Source organism: Agelaius tricolor, unplaced genomic scaffold (genome assembly GCF_023055355.1).
Source record: "Agelaius tricolor isolate 1412-34295 unplaced genomic scaffold, bAgeTri1.0.p SCAF_16, whole genome shotgun sequence".
In the NCBI taxonomy this organism is placed as follows: domain Eukaryota; kingdom Metazoa; phylum Chordata; class Aves; order Passeriformes; family Icteridae; genus Agelaius; species Agelaius tricolor.
Window position 1 is genome coordinate 1347201 of NW_027269276.1, and position 14589 is coordinate 1361789.

Genomic DNA, 14589 nt, shown 5'->3' on the forward strand with positions numbered 1-14589 from the left:
AGAAAACCCAAAGTGGAGGGGCTCTGATAAACTTGAAGGTTTCATTTCAGTGAGATATTTAAGCAGGTGCCCAACTCCAAGTGCAGATTTGGTGGAGTCAATATCCCTAAAATGAGATTCACAGTTAAACACCTCCTAACCAGGAGAGAGACTGGTCTGGATTTGAGACACCTGCCCCTGGGCATCTTCACAGATTAGCCTTTAACTAGAGAACTGCTGCAGGAGAAAAACTTGTTTATTCTCACAGAAGCAATGAGAATATTCTCTTTCTTAGTAGCAAGAAATGAGAGGATGCACCAGTGTCCTGATCCTGTCCAAGTCCCTTACAATTATTCCAGTGTTCCAATTATCCCTGTATATTTCATGCACAGATGTATATTCATTTCAAATAAATATGTATATTGAAATGTATATTTCATTTCAAATAAATCATGATATTTTAGAGAGGCTTTTGAGTTACAGCAAGTGGAATATAAAGGGAAGTAAGGAAACATTTTAAAATTAAAGGTGTTTGACACGAGCCAGAGGGGATTGGGAGTCTACATAAATTGCTGTATTTAGCAATAATTAATAATTGAAAAATGACGATTGCACAAGAAGTGGGCTCTGAGCTCAGATTTCAAGCCCTTCCATGGACACACCTCACCAAATATTTCCATTCTCCTGCAGCCAATCTGGTTTCCTTTTATATGACCATCACTGAAAACAGTGGCTCTTGCATTTCATTAAAATACACATTTTAACCCCACTCTCTGTTTTCAATCCTCACTTTTGGGAAGGTTCAGGCTGGCAAATGCTGACAAGGAGTGACCTACATTAAGCTGTAATCCCTGGACATCCAAACTGCAAGAAAATGTGTATCAAGCACCAAAATGGTTTTGATTGAACCTCGATAGTGGCTGTGAAAGTTCTGAATTAACTCCCCAAATCACAAATGAAGGCAACAGCAAAATACCCACCAACTTCAGAACCACAATTCCACCCTTGCTTTGGGTGCAAATATGGAATTGCTGCACAAGCAGGAAGAGTTTAGAGAGAAATACACTGAGCACACTGAAAAATGCAGGAAAAAAGAGATAAATTTCTATTTAAATAGAAATATTCACTGACAAATCCAAACTGAGGTTTCACTCACCATTAAATCTTCAGGTGCTGGCCTTTCCTTTGGCTGCTTCTTCATGCTGTGTCATAAAACAAAATGTTTGTATCAAAACAACTGCTTGTTTTGAAATGTTGAAAGATTGAATTGTATTTTATCCCTTTTATCACAGAGAGAAGACTTCCAGTGTATTTCTTAAATTTAGCAGGTGCTGATGGGAGACAGGGTTCCTAACAGTAACCAAAATATTAATTTTGGGGTTTTCCTCCCTCCCAGCCTTCCCTTAGGGGGTGTAGGGCTCCACACTGTTTGTCACCATGAAAACTGTGTAAATACAGAGATCCCCAAAAACCAGGAGGTACAGAGAGCTGATTCCCATTTTTTCAATTGTATTTTATCCCTTTTATCACAGAGTGAAGAATTTCAGTGTATGAGACATGGGGTTCCTAACAGTCCCCAAATATTAAGGGATTTTTTTGTCCCTCCCAGCCTTCCCTTATGGGATGTAGGGCTCCACACTGTTTGTAACCAAGAAAGGTGTGTAAATACAGAAACCCCTGAAAAACAGCAGGTACATGGATCTGATTCCCATTTTTTCAATTGTACTTTATCCCTTTCATCACAGAGTGAAGAATTTCAGTGTATGAGACACAGGGCTCCTAACAGTAACCAAAATATTAATGGGATTTTCCTCCCTTCCAGCCTTCCCTTATGGGATGTAGGGCTCCACACCATGAAAGGTGGGGATTATGCATTTGTACATTTGATTTGTATTTGATTACGTATTTTTAAATCCATTTGTGTGGATTTCTGTATTTACACACCATTTTTTTTCTGGGGATTATGACACAGCTCAACACAAAGAATTATCCAAACAGGTGGGAAATCCAACTCCACCTCTGAACACGCAATACCCTGGGGTTCCTACCTTCACTTTCCCCCATTTATTTCCATTACCCTGCAGGGTGATAGTTCATTACACAGCATTAACCTGGTTATAGGATCATGTTTCTCATACAAACAGTCCTGCTTTTCCCTGCAACAGGTGCAATTAGCTCTGGAGGCCGTGCTTAGCTGCGTGAGGGAACACAATAACGTGGCACAGAGGTGACCACCAGGAGCTGCCTGTGGACTAATTGGACTCCATCCAAGCAGCCAGGCTTTATGGAGGGCCTGGCACAAAGTCTGGGATGCTGCTCACTTGACATCTCTCAGGGTTATTCCAAATTGATTGCTTAAATAAGATATAGTTGCTCCTTATTTGGTTTTTTTGTTTGCTTTTTTTTTTTAAAGCAGTAATTCCCCCCACCGCAAAGCACAGCTAATAAAGCACTGGGTATAAAACACCAAATGAGCTGCGCTGTAAATTGGGGATATTAAGGACACAATTTACCTTTCCCTACAAGTAACTCCAAGCCCCTCAGATATTCCAGTCCCACGAGCAGCGTGAGGCAGCGGCTCTAATCTGACAGCCCCAAGTAGCCCTGTCCCCAGGGAGAGGCAGCCTATTAGCCACCATCACTCCTGCTGCACGTTGACATCTGGGGGGTTTGACACAGGTTGTCCCTCCCTCTGCCTCTCCGTGGGTTTTTGAGAGCAGCCTGGCATCGCTGGTTTGGGGAGGAGGAGAGGAGCTGGAGCTCCACAGCCCGGGCTGTGCTGCAGGATCCTCCAAATACCCTCGGTCTTTGTAAGCTGAAACCACTGAAAACCGAGGCCTCTGTTACACAAACTTTAATTATTTAGTTACTTTAATTAACTGCTCATCAGCCTGCTTTTTGTGGCTGTATTGGTTACAGGCCGCGGCAGGCCTCAGAGATACTTTGCGCTCTATGAGCTGCTCAAAATTCAGTTTCATGGGGTCACTTTTGCTGCAGCAGCCCTGGCGTGTGGCAGGAAACCCCAAAATGTGCAAAACCCAACCTGTGAGGGGCTGGGGGCTTCGGGGAGGACAAGGATCCACCCCTGGAGCAGGACAAATCCCTGGGTAAAGACATCCCTGGATTCCTGCTCCCACCCACACACAGCTCCCACCCTGGTGGCGCCCTCTGATCTCACCCAACCCTGCAAGAGGGGATGTTTCTCCCTCCAACACCTCCTATTTTTACAAAATTCAAGCTTATTTCTTCTGTTGTGCATAAATTTCTTCCCTTTTACAATTATTTTTGGATTTTGAGGGGTGTGGGGCAGTTAAAAAGAGATTTTTCCCTTCCCTTTGCTTCTTTAGGATCTCTTACCTGCCAGATTTGTATCCTCTACTTCCTCAAGAACCGTATTCTTTATTCTACAACCTCCTCTTCTCCCCAATTCTCCTTTAATTTAAAAGGTTTCCAATGAACTATTCCGTTTTAAGGACAGCAAATATACCCAGTGGTGTGTTTTAAACCACAGCTCTCAGTAAAAATTACTTACTGAGAAGCCAATGAATTCATCAAGGCCGCTTGCCTTCTAAACATCAAGGCAATTTTATATTAAATATTTTTTTAAAAACCCTAAATAATGATATTACATACATGAATTTTGCAGACGGATTACTTACTGTAAAGTACAAATGACTTGCTGAGAAGCCAATGAATTCATCAAGGCCGCTTGCCTTCCTAAACATCGAGGCAATTTTATACAAAATATTTTAAAAAAACATCCCTAAATAAGGATATTACATCCATGAATTTTGCTGATTAATTCTTAGAGTCTCAGCAGCCACATTCAGGGCGAGGTTTATTAAAAAAAAAGAGGTTAAAAAAAAAAAACCCCAAAAAGGCCCAACCCTTGTAAGTACTTTTACGACCCTTTGTGTAAATAACGTTTACATAATTTAAACAGTTTGCTCAGCTTTGCTGCCCCATCTGCCCAAGGCCCCCGAGCCCCCGTGCTCCGGGAAGGGATGCAGAGCCAGAAGGTCTCGGGGAGCTGGGAGTTAATGGCACGGATCATTTCCATCCAGGGCATGGCAGTTTGCAGACCCAGCTCACCATTGAGTGATGAAGTGCACAAATGGCTCCGAGAACTCCCCGGCTGGAAGCACCGGCGATTCCTGGGATTGCAGCGAGACAAGGAGCAGTCAGGAGCAGGCAACAGCTTTTTTTTTTTTTTTTTTGCTTTTTTTTTTTAGGTGGAAAGCAAAATAACAGCAAAACAAAACACACATATGCTAAAAAAAAAAAAAACCAACCCAAAATAAAACCCCCAGGAATAATAACCCCCAAAGCCTTCTTTTCACACGCAGGATTTGAGACAGAAAGGTACAAATTCTTTGGAGGATGTGTTATAAAACACTGAATTTCAACTAATGAGTATTACACAATGGGTAAAAACATGTGGAAAGACACTGAGGGGAGGTGAAAAAAGGACAATGATAGCCACAGGGTAAAAAGGAAGGTAGGGAAAGTGTAAATGAGAAATTAATGATTATTTAAGTAACACACAAATGGTCTTGTAATTAACAAAGAGCTGTGAAATTATTCTTGTGTTGACCTTTGTTTCTTTCACTGCATTCGCTATTTATTTACACTCATGTTTATTTACACTTATTCATTTTCCAGGCTGTCCTCATATGCTGCCTGTTCACGATTTAAAAGGCAAAAAGAATTTTTAAAAGCCAAAAAAAAAAAAAGGAGCAGGATTTACCAGGCTAGTGGTAGAAAACAACCAGCCAGTATTTATGGAAATAAAAAAAGGAAGAGAGCAGAAGGGGGAAAAAAAGAAAGATGAGGAACAGGGAACAAACAACATCACCATTTGCAAAGAAGGGCTTTACGAATTTCGGAGTTTTTCCAGGAATGACGGAGAGCTCCACTGTGTTTATAGTGTAACAGCTCAGGATGTAATGAAATTACACTGCAGAGTACTTTAACAGTGTCATCTCATTAGACCTACAGTTGGAACAAGAGAGCCACATAAAACACGCAGCTGCAAATGACTCCATTCTCATCTATTCTCATTTGCTATTAAAAATACCTTTCGGCGTCTTTTTTCCTCCCTGACATCCCTCCACAAAGTACCCTGCAAAGTATGATACATGCACCTATTTAAATTAACAAAGGAATGACTTATTTTAATCTCACTGTGCTTTGGAGTGCTTTGGCCATTTGGATGAGCAATATATCATTACATACAACCTTCCAGCGCTGCAGGCAAGAAACTCGGAGCGTGCAGCATTTGGTGGGAGCCAAACAATTTCTCTAGCACACAACTGTGTCAAATGCATGCATGTATTCATTATGGGGAACGGGGAAATAGCTTTGATGTAGTGGAAAAAAGAAGATGATAAAAGCACCTCTGCAATGTGTGTGCCATTATCAATGGTGGCAGATAGACACGACTGCAGAGCCTCCTGTGTGATTAGTAAATATACATATAATTGCTGTGGCCAATTATCAGAAAAATGAGATCGGTAATTACAAGAGAGAAAATTAACTAGAACTCTTATTAAGGCTTTGTTTCCAATCCGAACAATTGGAAACTGCTGGAAAACACAATTAAATCAAAAGTAGCTGAAGAGTAAAAGGAGAAGCCAAAATTGCTTGACAATTTTCAAAGACTTCTATTAAACACAAGGAGTGTTTGATAGAACGTGGCCAAATTCTCTTTGAACTCAGGCCGGGTGAGGGAGAGGTTATTGTTTCCAAACTTAGAAATGACAGCAATCTAGGGAAGGCTTCTGCTGGAGAGTGGAGGGAACACAAGAAAATCAGCAGCACAATTAAACTTTCTCCACTTCAAAGCACTGCCCATGAAAATTATCTGTATTAACAGAGAAAACACAGAGGGAAATGCCAGCCTTGGATTTGCCTTTCCCCATCCTTTCCTCCTGCCCAGCAGAGCCTTCCTGGGCTTCTCCCTGAGGCCACTGGGATGGACCCAAAAGGGACAGGTGGGAAATGCTCCAGAGAGAGAATCCATGGGATGGACCCAAAAGGGACAGGTAGGAAATGCTCCAGACAGAGAATCCATGGGATGGACCCAAAAGGGACAGGTGGGAAATGCTCCAGAGAGAGAATCCATGGGATGGACCCAAAAGGGACAGGTGGGAAATGCTCCAGAGAGAGAATCCATGGGATGGACCCAGAAGGGACAGGTAGGAAATGCTCTGGGCACAGAATCCATGGGATGGACCCAAAAGGGACAGGTGGGAAATGCTCCAGAGAGAGAATCCATGGGATGGACCCAAAAGGGACAGGTAGGAAATGCTCCAGACACAGAATCCATGGGATGGACCCAAAAGGGACAGGTGGGAAATGCTCCAGACACAGAATCCATGGGATGGACCCAAAAGGGACAGGCAGGAAATGCTCTGGGCACAGAATCCATGGGACACCATTCTCTGGGGAACTGGCTGTGCCCAGCAAGGCACCCCCGCAGTTTATTTTAACTGAAATGCCAGTGAGGAGCTTTTCCCAAACCATCCATCCCTCCCAGGGGCTGCCAGCTCAGCTCAGTCCAAGCTGCAGGATCATCGGGATGGGCATCCAGCACTTCACACTCATTTGGGAGGTGATAATTTCTGCATTCACAAGAGATGACGGGCCCATAATGGAGAGAAAGCTCATTAGGAGAGGGGAGGAGAAGCCGATGAGCTGCTCTGGAGCCACCAGCGTCCCACTGTGGCTATTCCAAACCCTCTGGGCTCATCCAGGCAAAGGGAGAAGTTGTTCCAACATCAGCATAAAAACCTGGACTGTGCAGCTCCTGTCCTGCAGCACAGCCATGGGACAAGGGGCTCTTGCCTAAGAGAATTTTAGCTGGATGGAAGTAAAGGTTAAATCCTATTTTTTTCCCCATTTTTAGGACGTATTTTTCTGTTTAATTCAGGTATTTCATCTGCTGGCCATGGCCACACCTGGGCTGGTTTGCTCTGAGGAGCTGAGGAGAAGATTTGGTGTGGAAGGGTGGAGATGAACACACTCTGGATCTCAGGATGGAAAGGAGATGGAGCATTCCAGATTTTAGTGGGCACAGATTTATCAGATATTTGCCTGAAAATTGCAAAGCCTTTTGGGAGGCTCAAGGAAACCAAGGTTGAATATTGAGGATACCTTCCACTAGACCAGGCTGCTCAAGCCCAGGATAAAGGTTATTGTGTATCCTGAGGTTTCCCAGATGTTGTCTGACACTCCAAGAGATGGGAATAAAGGGAAATAAAGTAAAGCTACACATCTGTACCCAGCCTGAGTGATGGGATATGGTCACATTTGCTGCATCCCAGCGACCTGCCCAATTTCCCCACCTATAAAACAAATTCACACTATAGAGGGAAAGACAGCAGAAATCCAAGATTTTAAAGGAATGAGGAACAGATCTTTTCAATTTTGATTGGGAAAAGCTTCTTTCCTTTTCATGGCTTCTGACCAGTGCCATAATGACCTCAATACTGGGGATGATGCCAAAATGGCAGTGAGGACACAAAGGGTTCTAAGGACCCATGGAAAATTATTCCCAGGACTGGCTGCTTCCCTATGATCCAAGCAACGTTTCCATGACTGGGATGTGCTGCAAAAGATCCAAGGAGTAATTCCACAGCTGGGATCTGCTGCAGGAGAAGACCCAAGGAATAATTCCACAGCTGGGATCTGCTGCAGGAGAAGACCCAAGGAATAATTCCACAGCTGGGATCTCCTGCAGGAGAAGACCCAAGGAGTAATTCAACAGCTGGGATCTGCTGCAGGAGAAGATCCAGGCAGTATTTCCATGTCTGGGATCTGCTGCAGGAGAAGACAGAGCAGCCCCTGATTTCTCCAAACCAGCTGTGCACACCGAGCGAGGGAAGGGCAAGAGGAAAAAAGTTTGAGTGATGCCTTTGCCTTGTGAATAATGAACAGTTCAAGGAGGTCAACCCATTACAACTGCAACCGTTTAATTATTAATTATGCACAATCTATGAGCAAAAGGACAAGTTCAGAATGTTTAATGGGTGGTAACTCCGACTGGACCCTCTCTTGGCATTTTGTTATTAGCACTTGTCAGCAAGGTGCTCAGGCAGAAAGACAAAAGCACAGCGGCAGAAAATCCGAGCTGGAGGAGGAGGGAGGGCTTTAAACTTCAAACACTGCTCCTAATATTTAATTTATAGAGTGCCAGGGCTCTGGTATAAACCTTATTGACTTCCCTGGAGTCAGGGGAAGCCACATTATCTAAATGAGGACCTGAGAGTGAGAGCACTGAACAATCCCTCCTGCATCCCTCTCTTCTGAAGGCAGCAATAACATCAGGATCTGCATCTTCCTTTTTTTCCTCACAGGTCTGAACAAAGGAAGAAAGAACCACCTAAGAGCAAGTTTAGAAGCCAATCCTTTGGAACCTTTGCAATATGAGCTTGAATTACAGATCCCAGCATTATCCTCGCTTACTCCTCCAACTGATTATTTGGAACTTCTCCTGCTCTGTTTGCTCTCCCTAAGCAGAGCAGTGGCACAGATGCTACTGAGGCTCAGGAAATAAATAATGGCCAGAAAATCCACAAATAAACATGGATAAGGCACCTTCCTCCCTCTCCTGTCCAGTTTGCATGGGTAACTTCAAGAAGAAAATTCAACAGATACAGTTTGGAGCTGCTTACTTTGTTTTGGAAACACTCTCATGTCAATGAAATTTGGGAGTCATTCCTGACTGGCAACAAACACCAAAAACCCTCAGGCTTTCCACACCTTCAGGGGCCTTACCCACCACACAATTCCTTGAGAGTGAGAGAAATATATTTCCTTGAGAGAAATATTTCTCAGAACATATTTAAATGCCTGAAATTTATCACATCCTTCTGCAGGAGAAATGCCACCACCTCCCTCAGTGGAAAACCAGGAATTACAGCTTTCCCTAAACATCCAAGGAACATTTCCACCACTGGGATCTGCTGCAGGAGAAGAAAAGAGCAACCTCTGATTTCCCCAAACCAGCTGTGCACAGCGGGCCAGGGAACAGGAGAAAAGCTGGAGTGATGCCATCAGGGTGGTGATGGAAAACTTGGGATCAAACCCACTTTGCTCAGCCCCACAGATGGAACCATGGACAACTGTCACCAGCCCATCCTGCTGCAGCAGGGGCTGCCCAAAACCAAGCAGGTTTTTGTTCCTGCTGCTCTGGGAAGGGTTAAACGCTCCTGTTCAACCCTTCCCCTCAGCTCTGCTTGTGCAGAAGGAGCTGCCATGGTCCTGTGGCTCCAGGGCCACAGGAGGGAAGTTACCAGAAGCCAGCAAAGCAAGCCCAGCTCCTCTCGGCTGGGGCTCCCCTGGTGCTCCCTGCCTGTGCAACGAGCGGCTCCTCTGGGCTCCTGGGCTGCCTCCTCCAGGGGTGCTGAAATGGCAGCACTGCAGAAATAATGCCTGGGCTCTGCAAAGCCCTCCTGCCTTATCGCTTCAGCCCCCAGAATCTCGAGGATTAAAGAATTATTATGCTTCTCTCGTACTAAAGCTTTCGAAAAATGTTTTTACTTTTCTGTAGTAGCTGCATTTCGTTTTGTGGCCAAATAGTGATTTTTAAATTTTTTTTTTTAGAAGAATAAGTTTTAGGTGCACCAGAAATGCTGGCAGGTGTAATTACAGGTAGTAAATGCACTGTAGCTCCCAGAAAATTCTGAGTTGGAGGGAACCATAAGGATCACCAGGATCAACTCTTAAGTGAATGGTCTTTGGCTACAACGAGAGCAGTCAATGACAATGTTGTACAAACCCAGATTTACTCCTACAAGCACAACTTTCTTCCACAAAAAAAAAAAAAAAAAATCTATACATATATAAATAAAATCCATTTCCTAAATCAGATTTAATCCTTCCAGACCAACTTTCTTCTACAACATTCCTAAAAATCCCACTGTCTATATAAAAAACAAAATCAAAGCCTGACTTTTGATTTACACTTAGAACTTTCTTCCACAAAAAAGATGTATATATATCTGTACATACATAAATAAAATACATTTCCCAATTTAGACTTACTCTTTCCAGACCAACTTTCTTCCACAACATTCCTAAAAAAAACCCCACTCTCTATATAAAAAACAAAATCAAAGCTTGACTTTTGATTTACTCTTACAACTTTCTTCCACAGCATTCCTAAAACAATATCTCTATATAAAACAACAACAAAAAAAATCTATTTCTGCCTTTCCAGCCAATCTACTTCAAAAGGCCTGAGCAGCCCTAATGCAGGGGATTTCTGACAAGTAACAAGTTGGCAGCAGCCAGCGGTGGCTGGAGGTGGCTCCGAGGCCCGGACTTGAAAGAATTCCTGGATTGTTCCTGCTCGGCTCCCACCCCGGGCAGGAAGGTGAAGGATGATTACATCTCTGCACCTCCTGCTCTTCTCTCAGTAGCAGGTGCCAGAAGTGACAAATGATCCGCGGGGGCACCTCGGTGTGAAGCTGTGCGCGCACAGGAAACTCGTTTGTCTGCGGAGCTGGAGCTGGGCAGAGGCCAGGTTCAAAGGCCAATGTTTCATCCCCAAAACACAGCCTAGCTCAAAACCTCAACCCTCCTGAGCTCCTCTTCCTACCTCAAAACCTCAACCCTCCTGAGGAGCAGCTCCTCTTCCAGCTGGCTGCTCCCCCAGTTCCTGGGAACAGCAGAATTCCTCTGTTGGGAACATGGCTGGGTGCTCCTGGCTAATATCCCTCAGTGGAGATTGGGGTTATCTGGCTGTAGCTACTGGGGGATATTTTTCAGAGCCCAGAAAAATGCAGGAAAGAAGTGATTGAGAGCAGGAATAATCCAGAGTGTGGGACGTGGCACTTCCTCCCCTTGCCATGATGGCTTAGATTTTTAGCTTTTATATATATATTTTTAAGAATTTTAGCTTTTTATATTTTAAAATGTTACGATTTTAGCTTTTATATTTTTCATGCTTTTATAATCCTGCAATTCTTCAGTGTATAACTCAAAACTCCATGTTCAGTGTGAGCTGCTGCTTTCCCATTTTGGTCAGACACAACAACTCCTCTCCAGGCCTGGCAATCAAAGACACTTCACTGCCTCATACCCAGGAGATGGAAACAAAAGTGAGTTGGGGGGAGAAAACTCGGGGTAAATGATTTAATTACCTGAAGCTGTAATTGGGAGATTAACCCCAATATGCAAATGGACCAAACGTACAAAAGTACGAAAACCTCCATTTTTGGGTACAGGAATGTCCTAAATGTACCTGAAGGCCCTTCAATAAACATCACTGATTTTTATCCCCTTCCTTTTGTCTGGCCTCTGTTTTTAGGTAGTCCCAAAAAGGCATCAGCCAGGCTCTGAGCCTCTGCAGGCCTGCAAAAACAGGTTAATCCTTCCTTCCACCACAAGTGTAATTGCTTTTTCTCTCCAACAAGCCAAGAATTCCTCCCTCTCCTGTCGCTCATCAGGCAGCAGAGCACGGCAGGTTTGGGCAGCCAGACACACACACAGCCACACCGAGGGGACCTGGCAAAAAACTCAACCCATTTGTTGTTCCCTCTCCTCCCCTGCACCCTCCCGGTGCATTTTTATTGCTTTTTCATAAAACACCGCTGCAAATAATCAAGCATGACCATTGACATCCACAAGATTGAGTTTTAGGAACCATTAAATGAGCTTGTTCTCCTGGGAAGGTTCTTGCTCAGGTTGGTCTAAAGGTAATTATTCAGCAATTCCTACCTGTGGTTTTACCTTGTTCCTGTAGAAGTCTCTGAATCTCAGACACTGGTAAGGTCACAGTTTCTGTCTCCATAAAACTATTCCTTAAACCAGCTTATCCACAAAACAAATTACTGTAGGTTTGGGTAAGCACACACACATGTATAACCTATGGAAATCTCCAAAACGCCAGGAATTTCCAGGTTTCCTACATTTAAATCAATACCTGAGAATCTAAAGAAAAATTCCCAAAGAAAAGAAATTAAATTGTGTTTAATTCTGAGCCTTGTGGAGTTTTTTTACTGCATTTACAGCAAGAGCAAATGCAGCATGGATTCATTAAGGTGAAGGAATTCAGGAACCCTCCTCATGTTATTTGATCAAGCTGAACATCCTGGGAATTTTTAAGGCTATTCCAATAAATAGAGAGGTATATTTAACTACATTTTAAAAAAAAAGGTAATAGGAACAACTATACAGGAAACATGGATTAAGTGCAAGTTAATTTTTTCCACAGGAAAATCTGAAAACATATTGACACTGAAATGCTTCACAGCTCAGCATTAACACCCCACCAGCTCTTAAATGTTTCTGGAGTAAGGATTTAAAAAGAGACCAAAAAAAAAAAAAAAAAAGGGAAAAAAAAGAGGTCTTTGATTTGTGGAGTTTGGAAAGTCCTTGAGCTAGATTAAACTGCAGTCTTGTGAGACCAAGTATCTCTGTGGGGGCACTTCACAGAAATGCTCAAGAAACTCATGGAAAGCTTTTCTCTGCTTACTCATGAAGCTATCAGGGTAAGGATTCATGAGGACAACTAATTAATTTTTCTTCTCAATTTCTGCCTGGCTTGTTCAACCAGGCAGGTTTTGCAATGCTGCTTCTTGCTTGTACAACCCGGGATTTGCTCTTGGAAGTCTCCCCTCCCCAAGCTTCTGATGGAATTGGAATAACACAATCATTTAAAACTGCAAAAATCCAGTTCTTTTCCTCCCTTATCCAATACAATTAAAAACAAATAAACCAAAAGCAACACTTAAATCACAATTACAGCGAGACAAACCACGGCACCTTTGAAACCAAAATTAATTTCTCTCAGGTGAGGAAGAAGAAAAGGTTGGAAAGCAGAGCTGATGTTTAACTACAGAGCTGGAGCCCAAAGTGCTCCAGGGGCTGGCAGGAATTGCTTTCCTAGAAGGGACACTCCAACTACACAAAGGTTAAACAAAACAGCCCTGCAGAGCTTAAGGAATATTTAAAGGACCCTAGAAGATGTCTTCCAGCTTTCTGTCTGTCCAGCCTTCTCCAGATGCAGAGCAGACACCTCTAAAGCCATGGGATCCAAAGGATGGGAAGCCGGAATGCTGAAAACCACAAAGCTCCTGGGTTTGGGCTTTTGGGATCTTTGTACCCAATCTGCAACCAGAATCATGGAATTGTCAAGGCTGGAAAAGACCTTCAAGGTCACTGAGTCCAGCTGCCAACCCAGCACCTCCACACTCACCTCTGGACCTTGTCCCCAGGTGCCACACCCACACTTTTTTAACATTTCCAGGGATGGTGACTCCACCACTGCCCTGGGCAGCCTGCTCCACTGCTTCACAACCTTTTCCACAAAGAAGATTTTCCCGATAGCCAAACGAAACCTGCCCTGGCCCAGCCTGAGGCCGTTCCCTCTGCTCCTGTCCCTGTTCCTGTTCCCAGCCCGATGCCCCCGGCTGTCCCCTCCTGTCAGGAGCTGTGCAGAGCCACAAGGGCCCCCCTGAGCCTCCTTTGCTCCAGGCTCCCTCAGCTGCTCCTGGGGCTCTGGGGTTTGCATTCCCAATTCCTAGTTCTACTCTTTTTGTGTATCTGGAACGGATTCCGACGACAAAAACTTTTAGGAATTGTTTGAAACTGCACCTACTGCTTTGGAAGCACAATCCCCTTCCATGGTAGGTTTTTTTGGCTGTGCCACCATGAACAACAGGGCCACATCCAGGACAACTTCCCAGGCAGGCTCCTGCTTCCAGCCCCTCTCCATCCCTCACGTGGAGTGCTCCGGAAAGGCTCGCACAACCAGCAAGGAGTGTCCTTCCCAACGGGAATCATCCGTGTCACATTTCCTGGAGCTGGAGACAAACTCAGCCCGGTGCTGGAATATCCAGCATCCCAAACAACAGCAGCCTGCCTTTACTGCTGGCTGTGGCAGGAGGAACTCCATGAACAGCCAGTCCATCCCATCTTTGGGCCAGGAGCAGGGATCTTGTCATGGTGGGAGATGCTGCTCCAATTAGGATTGGTGCTTAAATGAGCGTGGCTTATTTGGAGCTGGATCAGAGCTCACTCTAAGGCACCACATGGTAAAAAATAAAGGTTCTGGCAGGCACACTGATCCCATCCACACAATGCTACTCACTAATTCTGCCATTAAAAAATAATCCCAGCCCCGATGCCATTAGCAGCCCCAGAAGATCATTTCTCAACACAACCCATCAGGCACGGTTTGCTGTGATTTCAGAGGAGCCACCGTGCCTGGCTGGTTTGGGCTCAATTCTCCTGCTTCTCAAATGGCTTATTCATCCTTTCTGTGAGTCAACTGAAGTCCTAGAAAACCAACAAATACACTTCTCAAACTGCCAAAGAGACCCATTGTGTTTCATGTATTTCACTAAGAGTTCAAAACCAGCTCCAAAAATCTTACTGCTGCAGAAAACCTAAAAATTCCCAAGGAATTTTTATTCCACAGTGTCCACTATCCCAGGTTGCCCCAAGCTCCATCCAACCTGGCCTTGGACACTTCCAGGGATGGGGGCAGCCACAGCTTCTCTGGGCAGCTGAATTAATTAATCCTATGAATTAATATTAGCTTGGATTCCTGCTGTGTTTTGGTGCAAGTTCTACCAAATCCCATCACTACCAATACAATAA

General features: G+C 44.1%; 1 protein-coding gene across 1 annotated transcript in view; it reads right to left on the reverse strand.

Moving 5' to 3' along the window:
* MAP2K5 (mitogen-activated protein kinase kinase 5) overlaps positions 1-14589 on the reverse strand; it is a 119077-nt gene that overhangs the window by 15003 nt on the left and 89485 nt on the right. Inside the window, exons 20-21 of the mRNA XM_071441140.1 lie at positions 4072-4133; positions 1136-1181 (exon numbers count right to left, since the gene is read on the reverse strand). Of these exons, the coding sequence (XP_071297241.1) occupies positions 1136-1181; positions 4072-4133 (108 nt within the window). The remainder of the gene's footprint in view (positions 1-1135; positions 1182-4071; positions 4134-14589) is intronic.